This window comes from Anneissia japonica, unplaced genomic scaffold (assembly GCF_011630105.1).
Source record: "Anneissia japonica isolate Jap-2015-1 unplaced genomic scaffold, ASM1163010v1 scaffold119_len492752_cov174, whole genome shotgun sequence".
Taxonomy (NCBI): Eukaryota; Metazoa; Echinodermata; class Crinoidea; order Comatulida; family Comatulidae; genus Anneissia; species Anneissia japonica.
This window is the reverse complement of record NW_022730737.1, coordinates 85,662-110,404: the sequence shown is the minus strand read 5'-3', so window position 1 is coordinate 110,404 and position 24,743 is coordinate 85,662. Positions and strand designations below refer to the sequence as shown.

General features: G+C 33.4%; 1 protein-coding gene across 1 annotated transcript in view; it reads left to right on the top strand.

The window, feature by feature from the left end:
* The window catches only part of LOC117114999 (A disintegrin and metalloproteinase with thrombospondin motifs 16-like), a 96,852-nt gene extending 74,979 nt beyond the window's left edge, over window positions 1–21,873 (top strand). Inside the window, exons 13-25 of the mRNA XM_033258629.1 lie at window positions 347–655; window positions 1,550–1,658; window positions 2,070–2,200; window positions 8,853–8,976; window positions 9,877–10,124; window positions 13,696–13,814; window positions 15,145–15,285; window positions 16,014–16,218; window positions 16,431–16,452; window positions 17,231–17,241; window positions 17,943–18,149; window positions 19,100–19,244; window positions 20,166–21,873. Of these exons, the coding sequence (XP_033114520.1) occupies window positions 347–655; window positions 1,550–1,658; window positions 2,070–2,200; window positions 8,853–8,976; window positions 9,877–10,124; window positions 13,696–13,814; window positions 15,145–15,285; window positions 16,014–16,218; window positions 16,431–16,452; window positions 17,231–17,241; window positions 17,943–18,149; window positions 19,100–19,244; window positions 20,166–20,278 (1,884 nt within the window). The 3' untranslated portion in view covers window positions 20,279–21,873. The remainder of the gene's footprint in view (window positions 1–346; window positions 656–1,549; window positions 1,659–2,069; window positions 2,201–8,852; window positions 8,977–9,876; window positions 10,125–13,695; window positions 13,815–15,144; window positions 15,286–16,013; window positions 16,219–16,430; window positions 16,453–17,230; window positions 17,242–17,942; window positions 18,150–19,099; window positions 19,245–20,165) is intronic.
* Window positions 21,874–24,743: the final 2,870 nt, after the last annotated feature.

The following is a 24,743-nucleotide window of genomic DNA, read 5'->3' as shown; positions in this document are numbered from 1 at the left end:
TTTAAATTTATATAATTAGGAAGAAATATACATATCTTATTTGTGGAGATTATATGGTAGTGGCAGGCATAATAAAAATATAGAAATTTTTTTCTGAAATTTCTATTCTTTCGTGGAGGCTGGTATGCTAATTGGCCAAAAAAAAAGATTTTATATTTATTCTAAATCATCATTATTTGTGGGGAACGTGTTTGTTGAACAATTAAGGTAAAAAAATTCTCACCTAAGCTAAAGTAATAAAATAAAGTAGATATGTAAATACCCTATCCCTTGCCCCCTTATCAGAAATATTTTTGTATCATGTTTTAGATATTTTCACTATACAAAAGTATAAACTTTTTTGCAGTCTGTTTGCAAATCACTGTGGTGCCACCAAGGCCATCGGCGTTGTGAGACAAAATATCTGCCAGCAGCGGATGGCACTATGTGCGGTACCAACAAGTGGTGCGTCAAGGGCCTCTGCTTGGATCACGGTAACACAGGGCCTAGTCCTATCGATGGAGGATGGAGCAAGTATGGGGACTTCTCAGAGTGCTCACGGACCTGTGGAGGTGGTGTTAGATACCAGGAGAGAAAGTGTAACAATCCAGACCCCCAGTATGGTGGAAAGTTCTGTGAAGGTCCAAGCAGAATTTATAGCATGTGTAATACACAAGTGAGTGTTTGATAATAATATTAATAGCAGAGATTGAAAATGACACTGTGTTTTATACTAATAAAAACAATACTTTTTATAATTAGATATAAAGTGTATGTAGTTTTCTTTTAATGTTTTTGTTAACACTGTTTTTTTTTTGTTTTTTTTGGAATTGCCAAATATGTTGGTTGCTTTTTTATCGTCTGAACTACACCAAGGAAACCAGAAAGGGACAAAGACTTTACTCCCAGTGGAGTACACTTCTTTTTTTTTTTTTTTAAGAACACATTTTATAAGAACACTGAGGCTGAAATTGCTTAAATATTAAGAACAAAATAAGAGCAAATTGAGGCTGAGGTAAAATTAATGTCAAATGAGATTTTTATTTTTAAAAAACTAGAAAAACCAGATAATTATATCTACCTTATGTGCAGTATGTGTGACTATGTAATACCCTCTATAATGCAGTAAACAGTATGTGTACCTACCTGTCATTTGGGGCCATTTTTACTGGGACCTTTTTTCTGTGGCCATTTTTTAGGGGCCTTTTATTTAGGGACCATTTTTGCCGGGGCCACCTTTACCTACATTCCAATACAGTGTATAATGCTGTACAATAATAATTTTTTATGTTTGAAAAGTGTGTAACATAAGAACAAAATAAGAACAGTTTGAGCCTAAAATCAGACAAAAAATAAGAACACAGAGCCTGGGCAAAATTTTACTGGTTCTTATAAAAAAAAAAGGTGTATGTACCAAGGGATCCATAGTTTATTTTCAAAGAGTAGTGCTGCATCCATTGACATGCACTTGGGCCAACAGCTTGAATGGATCTTCTGAAGACAGTGCATAATATATATGTCTTAATAGGATAAGTAAGCCTTCATTCATTATTATTTTATTTTATTCCAGGAATGTACAGAAAATATAGTTGATTTTAGAGAGCAACAGTGCGCTGCCTACAATAGTAAACCTTTCCGAGGCTTTTACTACGAATGGAAGCCGTATTTACCTTTAGAAAGTAAGTACAAATTTTGTTATTAATTCTTACAGCTGTGTTTTTGTGCCACTTAGCTATCGTCTCACTTGTAAGTTGTGAGAGTAAATCAGGTTGCAGGAATGATGGGATGCTAAAGATATGAAACATAATGGCTTGCCTAAATAAGACCTTTGCAGAAAGAACTAAAAAGTCAACAATCTGTTGCTTGTGGATGGGTTATGAGTTAAAAGTAACAAAAAAAAACCTATTTCAAGCAGAAGCCACACATGCTGACTGGGAGCCTATTTTTATATATAGTCTCTCATGTGAATCATTTTTTATTTACTATATTGTTTCTATACCCTTAACTGATCTTGCTGTGGTAATTATCATTAATTGTTGACTTTTACTATTCTGGCAGTGGTATTTAACAAACATGTTTTGTTCTTTTAGGGAGAGATATGTGTAAACTGTATTGTCGAGCCCAGGGCTTTGATTTCTATTTTGCACTGTCCAGCAAAGTTAGAGATGGGACACGCTGTAGTAATAAAGGTCTAGATGTCTGCATCAATGGGCGTTGTGAGGTAATTCATACTTTTATGGCCATCTTGGACAGTGTCAGTGACATAGCCTAACATGATTAACCTTTACATCGGGTCTGTGTTAATTAATTTCAGGCGAAGTGGTTTTGTTATATAACCGGGTTGAGGGTATTAGGTCATCAGAAGAATGTTAACATGTTTATGAAGCGACAAGCCGTGATGATAAATCGTGTCGTGTGACATTGTCTGAGCCTTTATTTTTACCTATTTAATAGTAGGGTTGATAAAAAAAATACTTTGTTTTTTGTTACTATTAAATCTGGAAAAATAAGGTTCTTGGGATTTATGTTGCTAAAACATTTAGTTTAATTTTTAGTAACAAACAAATTTAATTTTAAATTGTCCCTATCATTTCAAGTAATGAAGGAAATTGAAGAAGAAGAGTTAGGGTAGCAAAGAAATATTGCAGAAATATAGGGAAAGAAAAAGTGGCAGGGAGTGAGAAACAGCAATGCATATTACAATTGCTGTTCAGCTAAATCATTTCAAGAGTACCGTATCATGGGAAAATCCATGGATGTCAGCAGCTGTCTAAGATAGCTTTGGCTGATCCAGATAAAGTCACCCCAACAAAATATAAATACCCACTTTGCCATCGGCTACCCTAACATTCATAATGATGTTCAATTTGATTTTAAACCAGGATGCCATTGTGATAGTCCCAGGTTTGGCGATGACGTACAATGTAGACATAATGTTATTGACTTCAGCCGTAAACGGCAGGTGAATATTATGGTGATGTTTTATGTGTGGCCATTTGACCTTGTTTAGAAGGAAACCTTTAGTGCATTTGAAAATGATTATATAGGATTGTGTCTAGAGTTCAATTCTATTTAAATATACAGTATTTTTGTTCATTTTTTTTTACATTGCTTCTTCTATACTGCATGGTTATTTCCTGATCTTGAATTCTTTCATTTAGAAATGGATTTATTAAATTCAATTCTGTATACTGTCACAAGTATATATCATAAATACATTACAAACATAGTTTTGGACCACAAACAGCATAACGCGGCAAAATTCCATAAAATCTCTTTTTTTCATAACGTCACTAAAACTCATTTTATTGGGGTAAAGCTTAAAATTTTCGCAATTTTGTATTTGCTAATGTAATTATATTTTTAGATACGATGCTGTGGATTTTCCCCGTACTAAAGTGTTTTGTAAGCTAGAACCTGACCCAAATACTCATCCCTATCAAACTTTGTATCATAGGGTAGGGACAAGTTTAAAATGAATTTCAAATTCCTTCTGAACTCATTGCTAACAAAACAAACATTTAAATGATCACATCTCGCTGCATTAAAAAGCTTTTTTTTTTAAACTATGCCCTTGGGCTACAATGGTGAAACTATGGCCTGCCGGACACCAACCCAGTATTTTGAAGTTTCGGGCTAATATGGATTTTCATTACCATGATTTTCTTAATACCACTACTGGCTGATGCTGTAGCAATTCTTGGATGTCATCCTCAGGTTATTGTTGGTCCTCAGGAGGTTGATGTTCTCCCTCCTTCACCTGTGGGCCTCTTACTACTTGTTGTTGCTGTCGTTTCCTTAAAATTGATAAACGCTGGTGATAGCATTGCCGGATAACCTCTCTTGGTTCTGTCTGCAGAAAGCATTCGTCCCACTTGATGCTCGTCTGCTGCTGGCGAGATAGTTTGACGAAAGCAGTGATGATCCTTGTTGAATATACTAATATCCAATTGGTCCATCCCTCGCCAGCAGCAGATTAGCAATTGGATCCACTCCATGTGATGGCGTTTAGATGTTTCTTTATCCACCATACATGTTGGACAAATTCGAAAAAAAACTGTACAGAAATTATGATTGTATTAATTAATTAATTAATTTTTTCAAAATATATATAATTAAAATAAATATACTTACAGGGGTGTGAGTTTTCGAGAAAGTATTCTGCCGGTTGGTGGTCAATGTTCAACAGGTTCTGTTGACTATGCTGTAATTGGTATTCATTCTAGTATGTATGTTCAGGTTGGGAAAGTTGTTTGGCTTCAAATTCTTGCTTTGCCCAATTGTTGACCGGAGTATTGCCTTTAGTGGGTGATAGAGTACCCTGTGTGTGGCTGCATCCAAAAAGCAGCTCTTCTGCTGTTATGTGCAATTGAAAGTTCTTGAAGTTGATAAAGTCTTCAGGAAATGCAGCTATCATTTTTTTGTAGCAGAATTCACCAACCTATCAAGAAAATGAAATATAGTAAAGAAAAATAATGCGAAATAAAGTCTGTAAAAAAGTGAGAAACAAATTACAAAATTGAATGCGCTAAACCGCCACTATTGCAAATTCCTGAGGATGTAAGTTGCTCACATTACTTCCATACTGAGCGGGACAGCTTCTGATTCCAGTTGTTTAAGTATTCCTGTTATTGCGTTTGTCCATAAATGGAATAACGCAGTGATTTATTTTTCATAATGGTTAGTAGTATCAATGATCAGTCCCACACAATTTTTCTATTAGGTCCACAAAGAATGGGTCCACATTTTAAAAATGGGTCTAGATTTCTCATATTTTAAGTAAAATGTGTCAATTTTTAAGAAAATAGGTCCAGATTATGCATATTTTAGCGTAAAATGGGACAACGTTTAAGAAAATTGGTCCACCCTGATATTGTCCCACACTGAAAATTCTGGCAATGCCATTGACATGCATCTTCAGTACCATATTGATAAAATAATGATGACTAATATAATTGGATTTATTTTTTATCAATATCAATTAATAATTTAAGATATGATATCACAAGAATAAATGTCTGCTAAGAGCATTAAATGAATTTAATTTCAGCTTTAAATATAATCAGGAAGCTTTGTTTACAGTATTGCAGATGGATTGCATAAAACCTATTCTCATGGAAAATGAATTAAAAACAAAAGAACTGATTTCAGGAAGCCTATAATTGACAGAAGAGAAACTTGTACTGCACACATTATTTGCCTGAGGAGCATCGGCACTCATCGATGTTTAGTTCTCATAGCCTTCTGGTCAACAACGCTTTCTATTCCGTTGTTTTGGATCCATTTTAAGGTCTGTCTAGGAAGTTGAAATTATATGGGAGGAAGCAGGGTAGTGTCCAACATGTATAGTGTGAGTATTGTGAGTCAGGTGTTAGGTTCCTGCACATACAGGTAGGTACAGAGGCCTGCATGAGCTTATAGTGCCGGCTACTTTCTCTGGCAATCCATGGCTTTAAAAAAAAACCTCCAAATTTTCAAGAAATAAATGGAATCAGTTTTTGAAAACTTGCGACCTTTCATTGAGTCAGGTGTAGGAACAGTTAAATGTGCTACTGAAATATCGATAATTGTAATAGTATATTTGTTGTGCGTCCTTCCACAATAATATCGTCTCAAGGTGCTGACAGTCCATGAATCATACCAAATAAACAAACAACACTAGGCCGTTCTGATAATGAAATAAGATGGCGACCAATGGGATGGTTAAATGCTTTCTAGGAAGAAATAATTACTATCTTAGTTTTGGAGATTTAAAGGCAGCAGCAGGCATAATAAAAATAAAGGAATTTTTTTTTCCCCTGAAATTTCCATTTTTTCTTAGCGGCTACACTAATTAACCAAAAATAAAATTTTATTTTTATTCGAAATCATCATTATTAGTGGGCGGCGGCTTCGCTAAAGAGGATATTAAAAAATCTAGCCTTAATGATGTTGTAGCACTGTGTGGCAATATAGCCCTAGCAAAAATAAATTATCATATTTTAAAAGATGCTGCCCTCCACCACTTATAAATAAATTATGATAAAAATGCATATTTTTTATAATAGTTATGAGATTTACATTTATTTAAATGTGGGCCCAAACTTTCCAAAAAGAAAAATAATTATTTATTTGTTGGGAAAAAACTATTTTGAAACAAAATTTCTGTGACAACCTGTCAATTAAATCCTTTATGAAAACAATCTGTCAGGCAAAACAAATGTGTTTATTGATTTTGATTTTTAATGTCCAATGTGAGTGATCATTCACTAGCAGGTGATAGTGTGTATTCCCTGAGGGGACCACTGGTGTTGTATCAAGGGCATTGGATTCCCCTAGGCAAAAGTGGTTTAAGAATTGACCATGGCCATTTTTTTTTCTGGTCATCTTGGGTTGTCTTCTTCAGGAAACGATGATCGAGCATTGGCTAGTTTTGCTTACGTATTTCTTGTCTTATCTTTTCTAAAGTTAACACAGCCGACAAGTCATCTCTGATAAATTTGAGTGACATCCTCAAAGGTGAAATAGGGCTGTTTTGATAGATCAGATGTTGGTGCCTTTTATTAGCAAGAATTCTGCTAGTACTCTTAGACCAGCAATGGTCAAACTTTTTGGCCGACTTTTACAAATGTCTAGGCAATTTACTGCAACCTCTTCCTTGAGGTGAAAAAACTTATGCTGAACATGGTAATTAAAATTGAAAATTGATTTTAAAATTAATTTATATTGCGCATGAATTTTTAAAAATATCCTAAGAATCTTGCAACCATCTAATTTATTTTGGGTTGCAACTCATAGTTTGAGAACCACTGTTTTGGGCTTTGAAAAAGTTTCCTAATTTGAAAAAGTTATCTAATTTAGAAAGTTTCATTTTGAACACAGGAATAGAAAAACAGAACTAAAACAGTGGTCCAACAACAAGATGTTTGTGTTTAATATGAGCTGATATATCTGGGCGCCAATCCCGACATGATATGGTTTTGTAGTCTATCAGTGGTTTTACCTCAAAAACCATATAATTACACAGGGTGTACCGAAAGTTTCCTGATTTTTTTATTGATACTCGCCATGCTTTCAAGAAATATTTAGTCTATTTTCAATGAGAATTATTTGGACCTTGTGATTAAGGCAAGAATCAAGCTATTTAACTTTACTCCTATATATATCCACTGCCTTAATACCTAGTCCCTCAGTATAAGCCCTTTTCAGTTATAAGCCCATTCCCTACTTTACACTCAAATAGCTTTCCTCAGGCAAAGGTCATGATTTGAATGAGTCGCTTTAGCTGAATCTTTGCAAATGCTTTCAGAAAAAAATTAAAAATTAGCTTTGAAGAAGGCTGGAAGTGCTTTTTAATTGAAAAGTAGATTCCTGGGTATCTGCCCACCCTCAAAAATCAGCCTAATAATGTGTTCAAAGGGGATGGGCTTATATACCAGACGAAATACTGTCCATTTAAATGCTTTATATTCTTGCACCTGTCAGAGCATTACTGACCTTATCTTTTGGGATTTTACCTAGATTTCACAGAATGTAAACCTCTGAAGCCTTGGTATTGTCAGGGTCTTGCAACTCTTTCAGTTTGTGGTCATTTCTCCACCCTGAAAAATCTGTTAGAACTTTATCCACAATGTATAGATAAGTGCATACAACATGTTTGTCATTGTAAAATGTTGTTGAAAATCTATCCCGTGTGTGTGCAGTACTGTACATGCAGCCTTTTGGGTTTGCCTAGAAAAGGATTGGATTGAATCAGATTGGGTTTCTTTAGATGTTAAACATACTCCAATGTAGTCTCAATTTAATGTGTATTTTCCATGAAAGTCCATTAATTGACTCTGAATGTTGAATGTGATTTTATATGGGTTTACTGTATTATTTTACTGTTGATAATGTTGGCAAAGTTGATGGATTGATTGAAACACACCAAGGAAAAGAACAAATGTCTATAATAGTAATAAATACTGTGAATGACATTTTTAGGAGAACCATATGCTTTTGAATAAAAAAACAAATATTACTTTCTCTATCATATAAGTTATGATAATACTTGCAAAAACTGAAGTTATTCAAAAAATTGTACATGTATTGGCCTAGTTTCAAGTGACCTATAACTGGTGTAATTGTAAATAGTCCAGTAACTGTTGATAAATTGATGTCCATGGTGTTTATGTGAAGGGGAATCAACGTCATTCAGTACGCAAGTGGGGGAAATGCTATTTTGTATTAGGAAGCGAGAAGAAATGTCTGTTGTGCAAGCATACTTGTTTGATATATTCAGTCTGCCAAAGTTTGAGAGATGAGAATTTATTAGTAAAAAAGAATAAAGAGGTGCAATTAAGATTTACTTACCTTACAGTTACAAAGGTATTATACAATATGTGTTGATAAATTTAAAATTAAAATCTCCATCGCTGTCATTAATGTATTTTTTTTATTATTGTTCTTGTAATATTGTTATTATTTACAACATATAATTGTTACTATTGATACATTGAAACTTCTGTCTATTTTATTATTTTTGTTGAAATATTGTTATTTTTATAATTATTATATTATTATTATTATTATTATTATTTGGTCTACAGTTAAAATATTTTTATTGCAATCTGACCTACCCTGATTTTTAATTATCACTCTGCTTGTGCATCAGAACCATTTTTCCACCAAGTATTTATTCTACATTAGAAATGTTCGACTCTTCCTTAAAGAAAAACCATAAGAATGATAGTTGGGATCAGCTTTTTCCAAAATATTAAATATATAAACACAGTGAGTCACAATTCTATTAAGCATTACAACTCATCTCAACTACTTTTGAATAATTAGTAGTAATTAATTTTTCCTTTAAATTATCTCCTGCTTACACATTTTGAATTTTTTGTTTCCTGTAGGTTGTAGGCTGCGACCATCTGCTAGGCTCCGGAGCCAAGGAGGATGCATGTGGTGTCTGCAGAGGAGACAACTCTACATGTGACTTCGTCAAAGGCGAATATCACGATCAACACGCAACGAATAGTATGTTTTATGTTATTCTCCATGAGTGTTTTTAATACTTTATGATTTACATACAAGGTCCAGTCCTTGATAGAGAGATCTAACTATAATTCACAGTTAAATGAGACCTCACTTTCCTTAAATTTTGAGGCTTGAGATTTTAGGGGAGTAATCCATTGCCCTTCTTCTTCATTGCCCCTTCATATATATTTAGTGCAGAATAACTTGACAACCTCTATTGCCATACCGTAAAACATCGAATTGAAGCCTAATGGGCTTAATCTCAAGATGAAGCCCATTTTGGGCTTCAATTCAAGGTTTTACGGTATATATGTTATTCATATGTATAATTCATTTTCTCGAAACTTTATATCTTGATTTAAAGTTATTGTTACACTAACTATAAATAGATTAGTAATTTTGATAATTATTTTTAGAAACATTATCATATTCATTATTTTCATTTTTAAACCGATTTTGTTATTGTATAAATATTTGTATTTTGGGAACAGCTGAATTGATTTATTTTCTTATCTAACACAAACCTTTACTCTAGTTTATGGCTGTCTCTTATACACATCTAGATGTGTATAAGAGACAGATCTTTACAAATGCTTTCAGANNNNTATATCAACCACCATGAGTTGTAACAATTAATCACTTTACTCAAATAGGATGTAAAGGAATACGTGTAAAAACTTAAGTTGATATTTACTAATAATATTGTCACAAGATATAAAAAGGGTATGTAATATACACATTACAAAAACTGGAAAATTTTTATTGGTATACTATACTATTTACATTATGTAACAGATATATTAAAAAGGTAAATGAAGATGCTAATTTTACCCTACAAAGAAACATGAAAAACTCCCTTAATATTTAAAATATGACAGTATTATTGATTGAATATTGCAGATTATTATTCAATAGTAGAAATTCCATCAGGATCCCGAAACATTAAAATATCCGAGAAAAAGCCTTCACCAAGTTACCTGGCGGTCCGCAGCAAGGAGAGTAACAAGTATTACCTGACAGGAAGCTGGACCATCGATTGGCCGGGACAAATGGACTTTGGGGGTAGCAGTTTCATGTATAAGAGATCATACACCGTACCAGAGTCCTTAGAAGCAAGTGGCCCTACTTCAGAAACTCTGGTATTAGAAGTAAGTAATATTGCATGTAGCTGAACGTCAAACCCATGCCAGCACGGAAAACAGATGTTAAACCGAATGTAATGCTGATGATGTCAATCTTAATAGTTTAGTTAGGATGCTTGCCTATATCTAATAATATAATATTTTGATTATTATTATTATTAACATATTAGGCGAGACTTTCTTTCTTGTTTCGCGAACTTAGTTTTTTTTAAATCGTCAGCTAGGAGGGTGGAAAAAATAAAAATAAAATTTTATTTTTTTTATTTAGCAAAATAGTTTGGCCAAAAACATTTAGATGGAGGAGTAAGTAAAAATAAAATTGAATCTGGTGAATGTAAACAGTCTGATAATGGGATGGTTAAATGCTTTAAATTCATATAATTAGGAAGAAATACATATCTTATTTTTGGAGATTTCAATGCAGTGGCCAGCATATAAAAATAAAGAAAAACTTCTGTATTTTTCTGAAAATTTTCTTCTTTTCGTGGCGGCGGGTACGCTAATTGGCCAAAAATAAAATTTTATTTTTATTTTAAATCATTATTGGCAAGCTGCATATTCACTAAACAGGGTATAAGAAAAAGGTCTCGCCTTAGATAGAAAAGATAATTAGATAGAAGAGTATCACTAGTAACAGGCAGAAGATATATTGGTTTTATACTTCCATTCACTAAACTGTATTGTACATAAATCAGTCAGGTTTTTATTGGTTAATTTAAAAAAAAGTTCAAGTAATTTTCACTTTTGCTGAAAACCTGACAAAATTGTGTTTAATGATCTGGACGGATAAATTTCAAGGATCGTTTACAGATCTTGATGGGAGAAGCGTTGCTGTTGTCCATTTCCAATTCATGGGGTTATTTTCGGTGACACCTATTTCTGATTTTTTAGTCCTGTTGAAATATTTCAATCAGTGATGTTATTTGGTTGTCAAAGATAAGACATATCCAAGATAGCAAGTCATTTGAAGGCTTTGGTGTAGCTTGACTTGGGTCAGGTAGGACAGGTACTTGGCTGATCAGGAGTGACAGAACTTAGAAGAAATTCTGTCCGTGTTGTGTGAATAATCTTGATAAGAGGTTTGAAGGTGGCAGGGTGATAGTCTGGTTGCCCCACCCTTTTAAATTTGTGAACATAAAAAAATGAGGGAAAATAAAATTGCATGCAGATGTAATTCCACACCATAAACATTTAATATCAAACCTCAGCTCCCCAAACATGGTAGGACTGAGGTTGTCTACAACCTCCATCTGTAATTCCTTCCCCAGTCTTCCCCCCCCCCTCCTCCCTTCTGTTTCAAATTTCTGGATCTGCCACTATTGATCAATACAATTCAATATCTGAATGCTGCTGTGTTCTATCTTGGAAAATAAAGTTTATATTTTTTAGAGGAAGAGCATAATGATTCACATGGTTTTAGTTATTTCTAAAAAAATTAATAACTGTAAAATAATAGTTTTATGAAAAATTACATTTTAAAATATTCTTTAGAACCTAATTTCAGTTATTGATTATTAACATAATTAACCTAGTAGTTGACACGTATTTTAATATTTGTTTCATGAATCCTCCACCCCCAACCATTGATCATTTAACTTGCTTGTGTGTAGTGCGGGTGTGTGTACTATCACTAAGATTCTGAGAGTAATAAAGGCAGGAATGGACATCTATCAATCACTCAATAATAGCCTTTATCAGCAATATTCTTGTAATTATATTTCCAATATCTATCTACCAAATTCTTATTTCCTTGAGTTTAGAATTTGGATCCCATTAGATAAAACAAATTAAACCAATCCTATTAAAAGAGATCACAACAAAAAAACTGAATAAAATTATTTTATAAAAAGATCTAAATTTATGGTTTTAAATAAATTCTATATTTTGGTATAATTTATGATAGGAATCATATTTCCTTTAAATTGTGTATTTAATGTTTTTTTTTTTCTATGAAATCAGGTCAGAAATTGTTTAGGTCATATAGATTATTCCTGTGTCCATTTGTCACTATAAAACATAATACCCTAAACCTATATTTATTTCTTGAGAAGTAGAAGTGATTTTTCAATTAGGTTAAGTGACTAAGATCATATGTTTATTCCTTTAAAATAATCTTGGCAAAGTGTTATAAATTGAATAAAGCATTTTTTTAAATATTGTTTTCATTCATAAATTTGACCTCTTGATCTCATATCACCTGACATACACAACAGGTGAGTGCTGGTTCTACCTGAGGAAGGAAATCTTCCTACTTCTGGGAATTGGTTTGTACTCATTCAAATGATTCACACTGGAGCATTGCTTGGCAGCATTTCAAATAGCTATCCATGGAAAAAAAAATTCCTACATGGAATTGCATGCTTTGTGCAATATTAATAAGCTTTCCCTAGCGATCATGTGATTTGCGTGATTGTCTGCAGCATGTGCAAGCCGTTCTACTGCACCTCCACACAACTGTTCACTCAATTCACAAAAGAGTTCATGTTTGAAAAACGACAGTCATCATGTTCAGAATTGATGTGGTTTTTCATGGAAGTACATGGGATTTAAATCCTGCCTTTGGAATACTGTATATGGATTGAGTGGGCCACACTCTAGTGATTTACCTCTTGTTGTTTTTGCCCAAAGGATTTCTCGCACCATTTTGTGTAGTATTGTACTGCATACAAGTTTGAGGGGCGGACCCAGAGATGTCTGAAAGGGTAGGGGGGTGGGGTGGGGGAAATCAAGAGACAACACTACTGTAGGGGGAAATTTTTGTTTTCTAGATGCCAGAAGATAAGGTGCTCCCCCTAAATCCTGTTTGTGTTGTCAAACTGACAAAATATATGTCAGACTTATTTTTTTTGCAAGTGCATTATCCTCGTCTTAATGAAAGTGAAATGAAGCAACCGTGTGTAAATAACCTAGCAATTATCATGCAACATTGAGGATTAATGCGCTATTGGGGGCTACAGATGTGATTGTATAATGCGACACGGTAGTTGGCATGCCCATTTAATTCACCCTACCTGTGCATGCAAGTTAGCAGGTGAAATTATTCCCACGAGATCATGCATCCGAATAACCAGCTGTAGAATTTTACTATTTTTAGTATTGGTAATGTCATATAGGCTTGGTCACACACATCAAAATTGAGCCTAGATAATGTCATCGTATATTGGTTTATACGGACACATTACCATGATTTATAAGAAACAAATGTATTATTTGGCCATACCACTTTTCATTTACTAATAGCAGAAAATAAAGGTAAAAAATGCAAATTATTTATTTTTATTTTATTAATATTGATTATTTCTTTATACTGAATGATACTTTTATTGCTAAAGCTTTGATTTCTGAAGTGGTTCAGTATTATCATAAAAACAATGAAATCAAAAATTTGATAATAGTTTTCTTTTCACAACTTAAAAGAACTTGCCTACTCAAAAATAGAGCTTCAAGTTCCACATTGGTAAAGCTCACATGATTAAAATGATTAAAAAATAAATAAATACAGTATTAAAATCTGTTTAGTGTTAGCAAGCCCTAGTTATTTACCATAATGTGAGGCTCAACCATTCTTGTCTTTCAGCTGCTGCTACAAGGCATCAACCCAGGGATCGAATATGAATTTGTTAGTCAAAAAATTCCAGAAGTCGTGAGCACTACATCTGCACCTGCTCATAACTACATTCCTTTGATCATCAATAAGCTTCTTTAATTCTTCATCATCCCATGGTTCTTTTCTCTTCACTGCTTCCAATTTAGGACACACCTCATCAGCACATTCACGGACCTTGGTCACAACGATCTCGTTCAATTTGTTTACATCATCTGGTAACATTTGATCAAATGCCATATCAAGTTGTTCAGTAAGCTTACTCCTTACTTCAGGATCATACACCAGTGCTGAGTAGTCGGTTTTTGCCTTCTGACTTTTCTTTTTTTCTCTGCTTACTGAACACCATATCAAGTTGTTCAGTAAGCTTACTCCTTACTTAATTGGTTCAGTAAGCTTACTCCTTACTTAATTGGTCAATCAAATTTGAATTGTTTCCTATGTTCTCACTTTGTACATGTTGTTTTTCCTGATTATTTTTAAAAATTATATTGAATTATGTTTGTTATTCAGTGTTTAGCTACGTGGATAGCAATATGACATCCACTTCCAATATTTACATAAATTTCAACAAGAAATTTTTATAAATTAAAATATCAATAAGGTTGTTATACAGGCCTAGTACTATTTCATATTCACAGCACTTACTAAAACTTCTGCACAATAAATACATAAGGCACAAAAAGCCGTAGACATTATAAAAGTGCTTAAAGATATACAGCCCTAGACTGTCTGTAATATCTATAAAAAAAAAACATTTTTCAAAGTAGAGGTATGAATGATGTTTATATATTTTGCGGTAGTGGTCTGGCGCATTGGGAATAGTTTGGTTTCCCAACTTTGCCGTCGGGGTTTCAATCCTTCGCTGTGCATTTCACTTGTGTCATTGGGCAAGGCTACCCAGCTGTATTAATGAGTACATGCAAATTTTTGGGAGTAACCTGAGTAGATAAACTCTAGCCCTATGCACCCTAAAGCTCTGCAAACATTTACTTACTTTTTCTATATAATTTTCCCCCAAAACACTTAATGATAATGATATGGTGCAGGTTTTATCTGGGCTTTTGCCAATTTCCTGCCCAGGCAAGTTCTAAAATTGTTAAGTATTATAATAGTAGAAAATTCTTTTAGGTACTCACTTATGCTCATGGATTAAGCACAGAAAACAAGATAAAGTCAAATACTAAATTGGGGGATACAGAATGCCCAGCTTGAAGCAACCTTTGATTGAAAATGTACAACTGTATGAACAAAAATCTGGCATATCAGGAAGGCTTCCTTGATATTTGTGGTTGAAAGTTCTCACAGGAGGAAATTAAATTTGGAGAGAAAAATAACAAACAGCACTATAAGTAAGTGATAGGTATGATGGAGTTCATGCATGAACCTGCTAGGATCACCACTTGATTGACATTGTTTTGGTTACCATTTTGCAGGCCATTTACAGGTGTCTGTGCAGTGTTGGATGGATGACGTTGAAGAAGTCGAAGACAGCTTCTGTGACCTGGACACCAAACCTTTCACAGGTACGCAGACCTGTAATGAGGAACCCTGTCCAGCCATGTGAGTACATAAGTTGAATAATCACAAATACATGACAGAGAGTTGGGCCTAGACCTGCTTTTACATACAACTCTCCATCATTGCTTCAATGTAAAATTAAAGCTTGTGACCAATTAATGTTAATTATGTTATTTTTGATTGAAGCAGTATCAGAATCATTACATTTATCCTTTTAATTAATGAAAATAATAATACAGTAGCAACAGTAAATGCTTAGGGTAGGTATATTATACCTATATATATATATGTCTATGAATCAACAAGTTCAAATTACATGGACTGATAAGTTTTTCTTTCATTTTTATTTTTTCATTTTTTATACCAACAAGTAACATGTATATACTAACAAAAGTAAGACAATTAAAAAGTCATACAACTACAATACCAAAGGAGATTGCCAAATCATATCTGTCAGGTGGCCCTCTATTGTATTGTATAATCAAACATAAATTTGGAAGTTACAAAAATTTGCTTTAAAGTATTTTTATGCATAACCAGCTCTTTTACTGCAAAATAACAATAAATTCTTGACATAGCTCGCACCAATTTTACAGCTTGTTCCTTAAAATATGCAAATATATAAATATAAAATGAAACAAAAAAAAATCACAAATACCAATAAAAAAAAAATAGTGTGATAAAAGTGGTGAACGCTTATAACCTTTGTACTAATAAAAAAATCTCAACAAGTATGCAGTGTTATTTACTGAATGATATTATTTATCCAGGTGGGAAATCAGCGAATGGTCTGAATGTTCTGCAGAATGTGGTGGCGGGAAACGGCGTCGCAAAGTCAGCTGTGTACGACAGATGACAAAAGATTCTACAAAACGTGTAAAAACAATGTATTGCACACAGGCCATGCCAGACAAACGACAAGATTGCAACAACCATGAATGCCCTCCGAAATGGATTGAAGGCCCATGGAGCCAAGTAAATGCACACATTATTTATTGTAATGGCAGTGGCTATAGTTCCACCAGTTTTGAATGAATTCCTAATTCTGGTTGGATGTTATTGTTCTAATCCAGTCCACACTCACAGTTATGAATTCGTTGAAGGCTGGTGTCACTAATAGCACTGCCTATTTTAATTAGTGATATGATAATCAAGTTTATAATAGCTTTCTTTTTTTTTACTTGTAGGTATATGTATTGACTATAATATGTAATACTACAGATCTAATTATCATTTATAGTATTATATATATCATTATATATATATTTGAATAGTAAACTAATTAGGTTACAAATTCGCTTCATCATGGCCTGTGTCCTGGTCAGTTCAATTCAATTCAGTTTTTACTAAAACTTATCTCACAATACAAATATATTAAAAAGTACTTTTAAAACTTTTTATAATTTGATATGGGAGTTGTGTAAAAAAACACAACGAAAAGTTGTTAGGTCTAAATTGCATTAATAGATAATTAAAAGATGATGAGTTCACTAAAATTGTGGATTTGCAGATAAAATAAAAATGATAAAATACAAAATAATGGTAAAAGAGAAAAAAAAAAAGCTTTGAATAATTGCACAATTATTTATGTTCAAGTGTACTACGTATCAGGGAGGAAATAGCACTACAGTATTAAAGAGGGGTTATCTAAAAAGCTTTGCAAGCTATACTTGCAGCTGCACTGGAATAAGATATACATAAGCATAAAACAAATATTTCATAACATCAAATAGAACCAATTACACAGTATATGACAATATGTGAAGGTACAGTGAATTAACAAGGAACCAATAGCTGTATCAAGTTGATATTTTTACACAGAATGCAGGCCAGCATTTTTCTCAATAAACAACTCCACTCTGCCAAAGTATAAGTCTTAATTTATGTAAACCATCTTGTGTATAATTTTCCCTTACTGATCCTTGGCTCTAAGTGCCTAAATAAGTAATTTTTCTTTCCCCCCTTTTTTTTTTTTTTTTTTTATCAGCTTGGAGTGAGGTACCATTGATTTTTGTTTTATTATTTAATAATGATTTATAAGGACAAATAAATTATAAAATAGATATAAAACAAACAAAATAAAATACAATACTCCTTCAATTAAAACCAATTTTCTCTGACCCCAAATGGTTACCTCTCTGTTACCTTAGTAATACTAATTAAAGACAAAAGCTGCTAAAAGCCTATGAAAACCCAGTATTAAAAGTGTTTTTTAATTGGAGAGCTGTCTATGTATGAATTTGCTATGAAAGTTTCAAAATTTACAGAAATTAAACACTCAGAAATAAATTTAGGTTATCAAGAATTACAGCAATTTGATATATTACTTTCAATATACTGAGCAAAATGTGTTTGTGTGGATTTAGAGGATATAACTTTTTGTTGTCAAGGTTATTAAAGTATCGCACCTCCCTCTCCCTTCCCAACAGACTGTAGGTCATGTACTAAGATCATGGTGAGATGCGAAAGATATAGGCTACACCAAGTTCACTTCATTGAGTTAGTCCTTGCATCAGATATACAGACTGTTCTATATTTCTACCCCTTCTCAATATTGCATGCTGAATTTCTCCCTCCTTTCTTGCTTATGAAAGATTCAAATTCGTAAGTATATGGGATTACTCCGTGTATCACTCCATAACTAGTTTTTGCTCTTTCCTTTTGATATAATATTTTGTAATTTTTTTTTCATCAACTAGTGTTCAGCAACGTGTGGACCTGGTAAATTGACTAGAGTTGTTAGTTGTAGTTATTTGGACAATAGAGGGCAGTATAGAGCTGCAGCTGATTCTGAATGTAGACATCTAACAAAACCTGCTATAAGTTTAACAAAACATTGTCAGAAAGATGTATGTTATGCACTCCGAAATGTACAAGTACTATGGTACTCCTCATCCTGGTCAAAGGTTAGTCAAGTTAAATCTTTCCCTGCATTAAAAGCTAAGGAAACAATAAATTATAAACTTTGTTTGAATATGTATTGAATACATTGTTATACTAATGTATACGTGCAGCTATACAGCTGAAAGTGTTATATATTACAAAATCAGTAAATATTCAATACAAAAATATTATACAACATATATTACAATACAAAAAATTATTTAAAAAAATTATATCATTTTTATTTTACACAATTAAAAGCTCCAGAAACAGTGAAACACCAAATACTTTAAAACATTAACATTTAGTGCATCTACAATCGATGGAACAGCCGAGTGATTTAGACGTTGAATGTAGGAAGCTGAAATACCTTTCAAAAAACCTCTCAACTCACCTCTGTTATGTTCAATGTCTGGGGTTGATGTTTCTTAGACACATGAAAACATGCCATCTAGAGGTTGTCTTGGTATTTGAGGCATGCTGTGGCAAAATGGCTAAGTTGTAGCAAAAATTGAAATTCAAGTTATTGGTATTTGCAGATACCTGAGTATGTGATCTTTAAAATGAGGGGTCATTCATTGAAATTGGACATTTCAAGCCTAAGTTATTGGAAAGTGAAAGTACAGTACTCTTAGAATCAAGATAAACACGATTTTGAGTAATTGCCTTTTAAAGTTATTTGTGCATACATTGTTTAATAGAATGAACTATCAAAATAATATTAAATAAACAATTTGTTGACCACTTTTAGAACTAATACTTTGGTACATGATTAATAAGACATTAAACTGTTGATCTATAGTGAAAAACAAATTTGGATTTTTAGGCAATTTTTTGAGCTCCCATATTTTATAGCTCAATACTGGCCTGTGCGACAACTTAACCATTTCGCCACAGCATGCCTCATTTATGCCCAAGACAATCAGAGGAGATGTATTTATTTGTTAATAGCCTCTGTATATTTTCTCCACAGTGCACTAGGACATGCGGTGGTGGTGTTCAAATTAGGGAAGTAAGGTGTTTAGAAGTTAAGAAGAGATCAACATCCAATATTTGTAATATGCGTTTAAAACCAGCAATATCACAACGTTGTAATACAAATTCCTGCCCTAGACAGGGTGAGTGATTTTATTCATTGCAATACAAAAGTTTTATTCAATATAAAGCAATAAGTACTCACATGTATAGCAGTTGCCTCACTCTCTGCTAAACTTCTTCAAATATACAAAGATCACACATTATGTAAAAACCATGGAATTTTGTCAGCAAGAGCAATTGATCTTAACATATCTGATGGGAAATTTTAAAAGTATTATTTACATGATCAGTTAGAGGGTGCTCTTATAACAAATTTACCTTGTTATGATTTAAAGTAATAATATTTTAATCAATATACTGTACTGCATTTATTTATATTATATATTTTTTTTTTAAATAAAGAAAAAAAATACAATGAATTGTTTATTGAAAAGTGTGAAATAAGTTATCTTTCAATGAGACAATTCAGTTTGTTTGAACCATATATATTATATTGAAATAATAATAATAGTAAATAGTTTTTTTTTTATTAATTTTGTGGTAAATTTGTTACGGTTAAAACTACAGTACAGTAGGTTTTAACAATTTCCTTTGCACAATAATTGCCATAATGATTTTAGATTTTTTACCTAATATTAGTTAGGCCAATGTTGCAGTAGATTTATTTATGATAATTATGTATATTTGAATATTTATCTGGAGATTGTGGGTTCGAGTCCTACTCAAGAACAACTTGAGAATTTGTTCACAAGTGTTTTCAAACGTACTGTATATTCAGTACATTTTTCAAGTCAGGTTGGACAAAATTAAACCTATACTAATATTTATATATTAATAATCTTGTGTTTATATTTTATATAGCTATTTTTATACTTGACATTTAATGTTTTGGAAGTTGTACTTTTTTCTCTTCTCTGCCTCCCTCTATCTTTTTCTTATATATATGCTGGAAGGAATGCGATAAAACCATATTTTATATAACTCATGTGTTTATTTCACAGCTTACTCAAGATGCAAGGATGAATACAATTGGTGTTACCTAGTACCAACCCATAATATGTGCAGCCACAAGTTTTATGGAGCAAAATGTTGTAATTCATGTATGGGGCACTGATGCCTCCAATTGCAATTTGTGTTTGGACAGACTTAGGTTCCTCACTGCAATTCATGTTTGAGGCACTGATGCCTCTGATTGCAATTTGTGATTGGAGTGGACAGACTGAGGTTCCTGCTTGCAAGTCATGCTTGGGCCCCATTGATGTTCCTTGCTGCTACTATATTTATATTTATATATTTAAAAAATCAGGGTGTTTTCAATAATCTTATGAACTTGAGATGGATTGTGATTGAAAGAGTCAGTGAATATGTGACCGAAGATAGATTTTGGAATTATTCCTGAATAAAATTAAATGAAGAAAAAAAGAGCTATGACTCAAAATACAGGAGAAATAAAGATTTTAACTGCCTCGAAATGTGTTTGCTGCCAGAAAGAGAAAGAACGGTGAACAATGAAACCAAACTGTAAACAATGTGTTCTGTGAAACACATTTACAAAAGTAGTTTTAAAAAGGTAAACTTGTTGAAGAAGAATAGAGAATATTGGACCAACTGAAATTGTTGCCTCAAGATGGATCACAGTTTGGAATTGTTTGAGAAATTGATGGTTTACATTTCATATTTTATTTATATTTAAATTTGTATTTTATGTTTATATAAAATTGATTTGTATAAAAATGTGTTAATATGCGATTTGTTTTTTAAAAAAAAGTATTATAGAGAAAGTGTGCCAGTTGGCTGTTACAGAAGGAAGACAGGGTTTTTATCGAGTAGTTATATTTTTTTGTAGATGGCAAACCTATTTTTTTTTAACACTCAAATTTATGACAACTTTTACCAAACAACTATTTTATTTTAGCTTGAACTTGGAATTATTTCGACATCATTTATGTAAATGCTTTTACTACAATGTTGAGTATTTGATTATTCAACTTTACCAAACTCCTATTTTAACTTTATTACAAATGTTGAGGGCAGTGTTCATGTTTCAGACATGCTGATACTATAATATACTATCAAATCATATATTATTTCAATAGGAAATTACCATTTATAAAATGTTATATATATTGTAAAAATATAAGAAATGTACAAAGTGTATGTAGATATTATCTCCTTTGAGTTGTAAAGCAGTTTAGTCAAAGATATGTATATTTTTTAGGCTAGATCTAGTCATTTATCTTTTGCAGTTGTAAGAAATCTTAGTTTAGTGCACTAGTGTTTAGTATTTAATATGTATTGTATGTTATGCCTAATTCTTTTAAACTGAATCACGTTTAATTGTATTCAAATTCTAAACAGTATGTACTGTTGTGTAACATTTTCTGAAAACCTACCAATTTTAGAAACTAAAATGTGTAGCAGAAATTCAGAGCAGCACATTTGAGAACATCTGGTATCCAGCAATCCTGGTTATGTGCGCATTACTGCACTCAGGCATAGTGCATTTTTATCATGATAGGTCATCATAGCTATAATTTGCATAATATGCAATTTCTTGATACTTCAAAACAAATTTTCATTCTTAGTAATGATTATTTTTATTACTATTAAGGCCAGTCATCAGAAAGGTTTCGAATCTGTATACTGTTTACTAGACTACCACACATGTTTAAATTTGTTTAAATAAACATTCCCAGATTCTTAACAATATATTGAGGTGTTTGTTTCTATCATAGAATACCACTTCATTCAAAATTATAATCACTGCCATGTTTTTGCAACCTATTACCACAACACCTATGTATTGTGCTATTTGATTGGTTGATTATAGGTAACATGGGATTAAATAATGGTTTCATTTTTAAATTACATTACACAGCAATAATCATATGCAGATCCAAAAATTGTGATACAAATCATTATCATCGTCATGATCATCATCTTAAAACATAAAGTCGTCCCTGTGAACCCAATTTTTTCAAGTAATTTATCTAGGGATATAATGACTCAAAAGGCAAAGAAATAGCAAATGCAGATTATTAACATCATTATTGTAAGATGCATACAATCTATACAAATACTATGCGTCAATTCTTATCAGGGATGTTATTCCAGAAGCCAGATCAAAGATCTACAGAGCCGGAGTTCATACCCACCTGTCCGACTTGGCCCCCCCCCCCTTTTGGCAAATTTCTCAAACACTGGGTTCCTGCCTTGCCTCCATGCTTCTAAAATGCAGGCCAAGGTCATTTTGACCCCACAAGTGCAAGTGATGTAGGTTCTTGTTTCTTAACAGTACGTTTTCTTCTTGTACTACAGTATATCTGGGGTGGAGGGGGTGCACTCCCCTAAATTGTATTAAGAAAAATAATTGTATTGTTGTAAGGTATGAGAGTGCAATTTCGAAGTACCTAGACGCCAGCGCAAAGGTCAAACTGACAAAATATATTTTAAAAAATTACCCTTCTATGTAGACCGGAAATTTATATTGATTGCAATGCCTGGTGGTCTTACGAATTCAAGCTCTTTCTGTCAGGAATGCCACCTACTTAAACCAAAGACAAAAATATAGACAAAATAAATGCAAAACTTTTTGCATTGTCTAATTATCAAAAAGGAATTGTAATTAATCAGCTGCACAATGTACTGTGATAACGTATGGTTAATCAAAAATGTATGTATGGTTTAACAAAAATCAGTCACAGGGAGAATATACATGTGCGTTGATTCTTACAACCTTATTGAAAAGATTATATAATTTTATTATATTTCCAAAATTACGCTAAAGCGAAAAAATTAGGCTATTTTAATTAATGAATTATTATTTTAATGTTGTCTTTATGGAGTGGGTAGTCTAATTGTAGACCGAGAGCTTAAAACACACTTTGATACAGTACATCTAAAAAGAAAGTCAAAAATGACCACCTAGCACTAAGACTGAAAACAACGGCAGCGGAAGTGGGGGGAGGGGGGCCAGGGCATCCAACGTTCTAGTTCTCTATGCTAACCACAAAGATGTATAGTAAGTGTAACTGATTGGCTTACAGTACCTTCAAACTAGCGTAATACAACCACATTTAAACTCCATCTAATTTAACGAAAACAATAAGATACTTAATTAGGCCATTTTTTAAAATAAAGTTCTCTGAAGGTTAACTACAGAATTTACAGTACAGTGTAGTTAATGTGTTATAGGTTGTAAAAACTGTATTGAGTAAAGAAAATAATCTTTCGAATAAAAATATCTCGCTTGACATTAGGAATTAATCATTTGTGAAACAAAATGATAGGCTATGTCAAGTGTTATATTGAACATTGGCAGATTCAAGGGGGAACCCAGTCAGCACGGGACGCCATCCTCCTATTTTATTTTTAATTATAAAAAAAAAAACAGACAAATTGTATATAACTTTTAATCTGAGAGTGCCATTTCCGGCCATCTAGAGGTGCCATAATCATAATTTTTTTTTTCTAGCCCCCACAACAGTTGTGGGGCTGAGGCAGGCGGACATTCTATTTGCACAAGACCCTGCCTGGAACCACCCAATTTTGACTTCCTTGATCCGCCACAGTTGGAGTATCATTTCCGGGCTACATAGAAGGGTAATTTTTATCCATCGGGGAAAAAGTTTTCTTCGTTGAACCTATATCAAGGATAACCCTCATGATAAATAATCCATCGAGGTCGTGGAAGCAATCTCAACTTCGACTTTGTTCGGAAATCTGTGGCGCGTTCAAGAGGCAGGGGGAGGCTAAATTGTTCAATTTTTTTATGGAGATATAAGGAAAATTATATTCAAATTTTTTAAGTCTCAGAGTGTAATTTCCAGCCATCTAGGTGCCATAATAATTGAAAGTTTCTTACCTCAGCCCCAACCATGGTGGGGCTGAGTTGGTATAGATACCCCATGTGCTGAAGCAATGGCGGCGCCAGCGGGGTGGAGGTGGGGGGCACCGGACAGGTCCCCCCCCCCGCCGGACAGAGCTCGTCGGGCAGTCAGACCATAAAACATATAAAAATAGGCCCACACGAAGCCAACACATATCTGTCACAGTCTGAGAGTGCCATTCAGGATTTTCGGCCATCTAGAGGTTGATATTCTTTAAAAAAAATCTCATTTGGGAGGGGGAACCCCCTCTCAACCCCTTCTCCCAGCTCGCTCCTACGAGCTCAAGTCCCCCGGTCGGACAACTTAGCCCCCCCCCCCTCCTTATATCCTAGAGCCGACACTGCTTTGTTGGTCATTCAACTGTCATTTTATCTATTTTTCGGTGATATTACCATTCTCAATAATCTATAAAACACCCACATAACAACGTCACGTTAGATCGATCGGTGGGGACGCCGTGGTGACGTCGGTAGGGTAAATTTTCAATGATAAACAGTTTCATTGGACTAAATTCTTGCTTATGTTAACCGCTTGCTTACATAAGATTATACTGACACTGGTTTTAAATCACGGTCAATTAGGTAAAAATTACCCAAAATCACCTTACTTTGCGAATTAGCGCCCCTCAACTGATCATCGAGCCACCCCCCGGCCCCCACTTCACCTTCGCGACCCTCCACTTCACCTTCG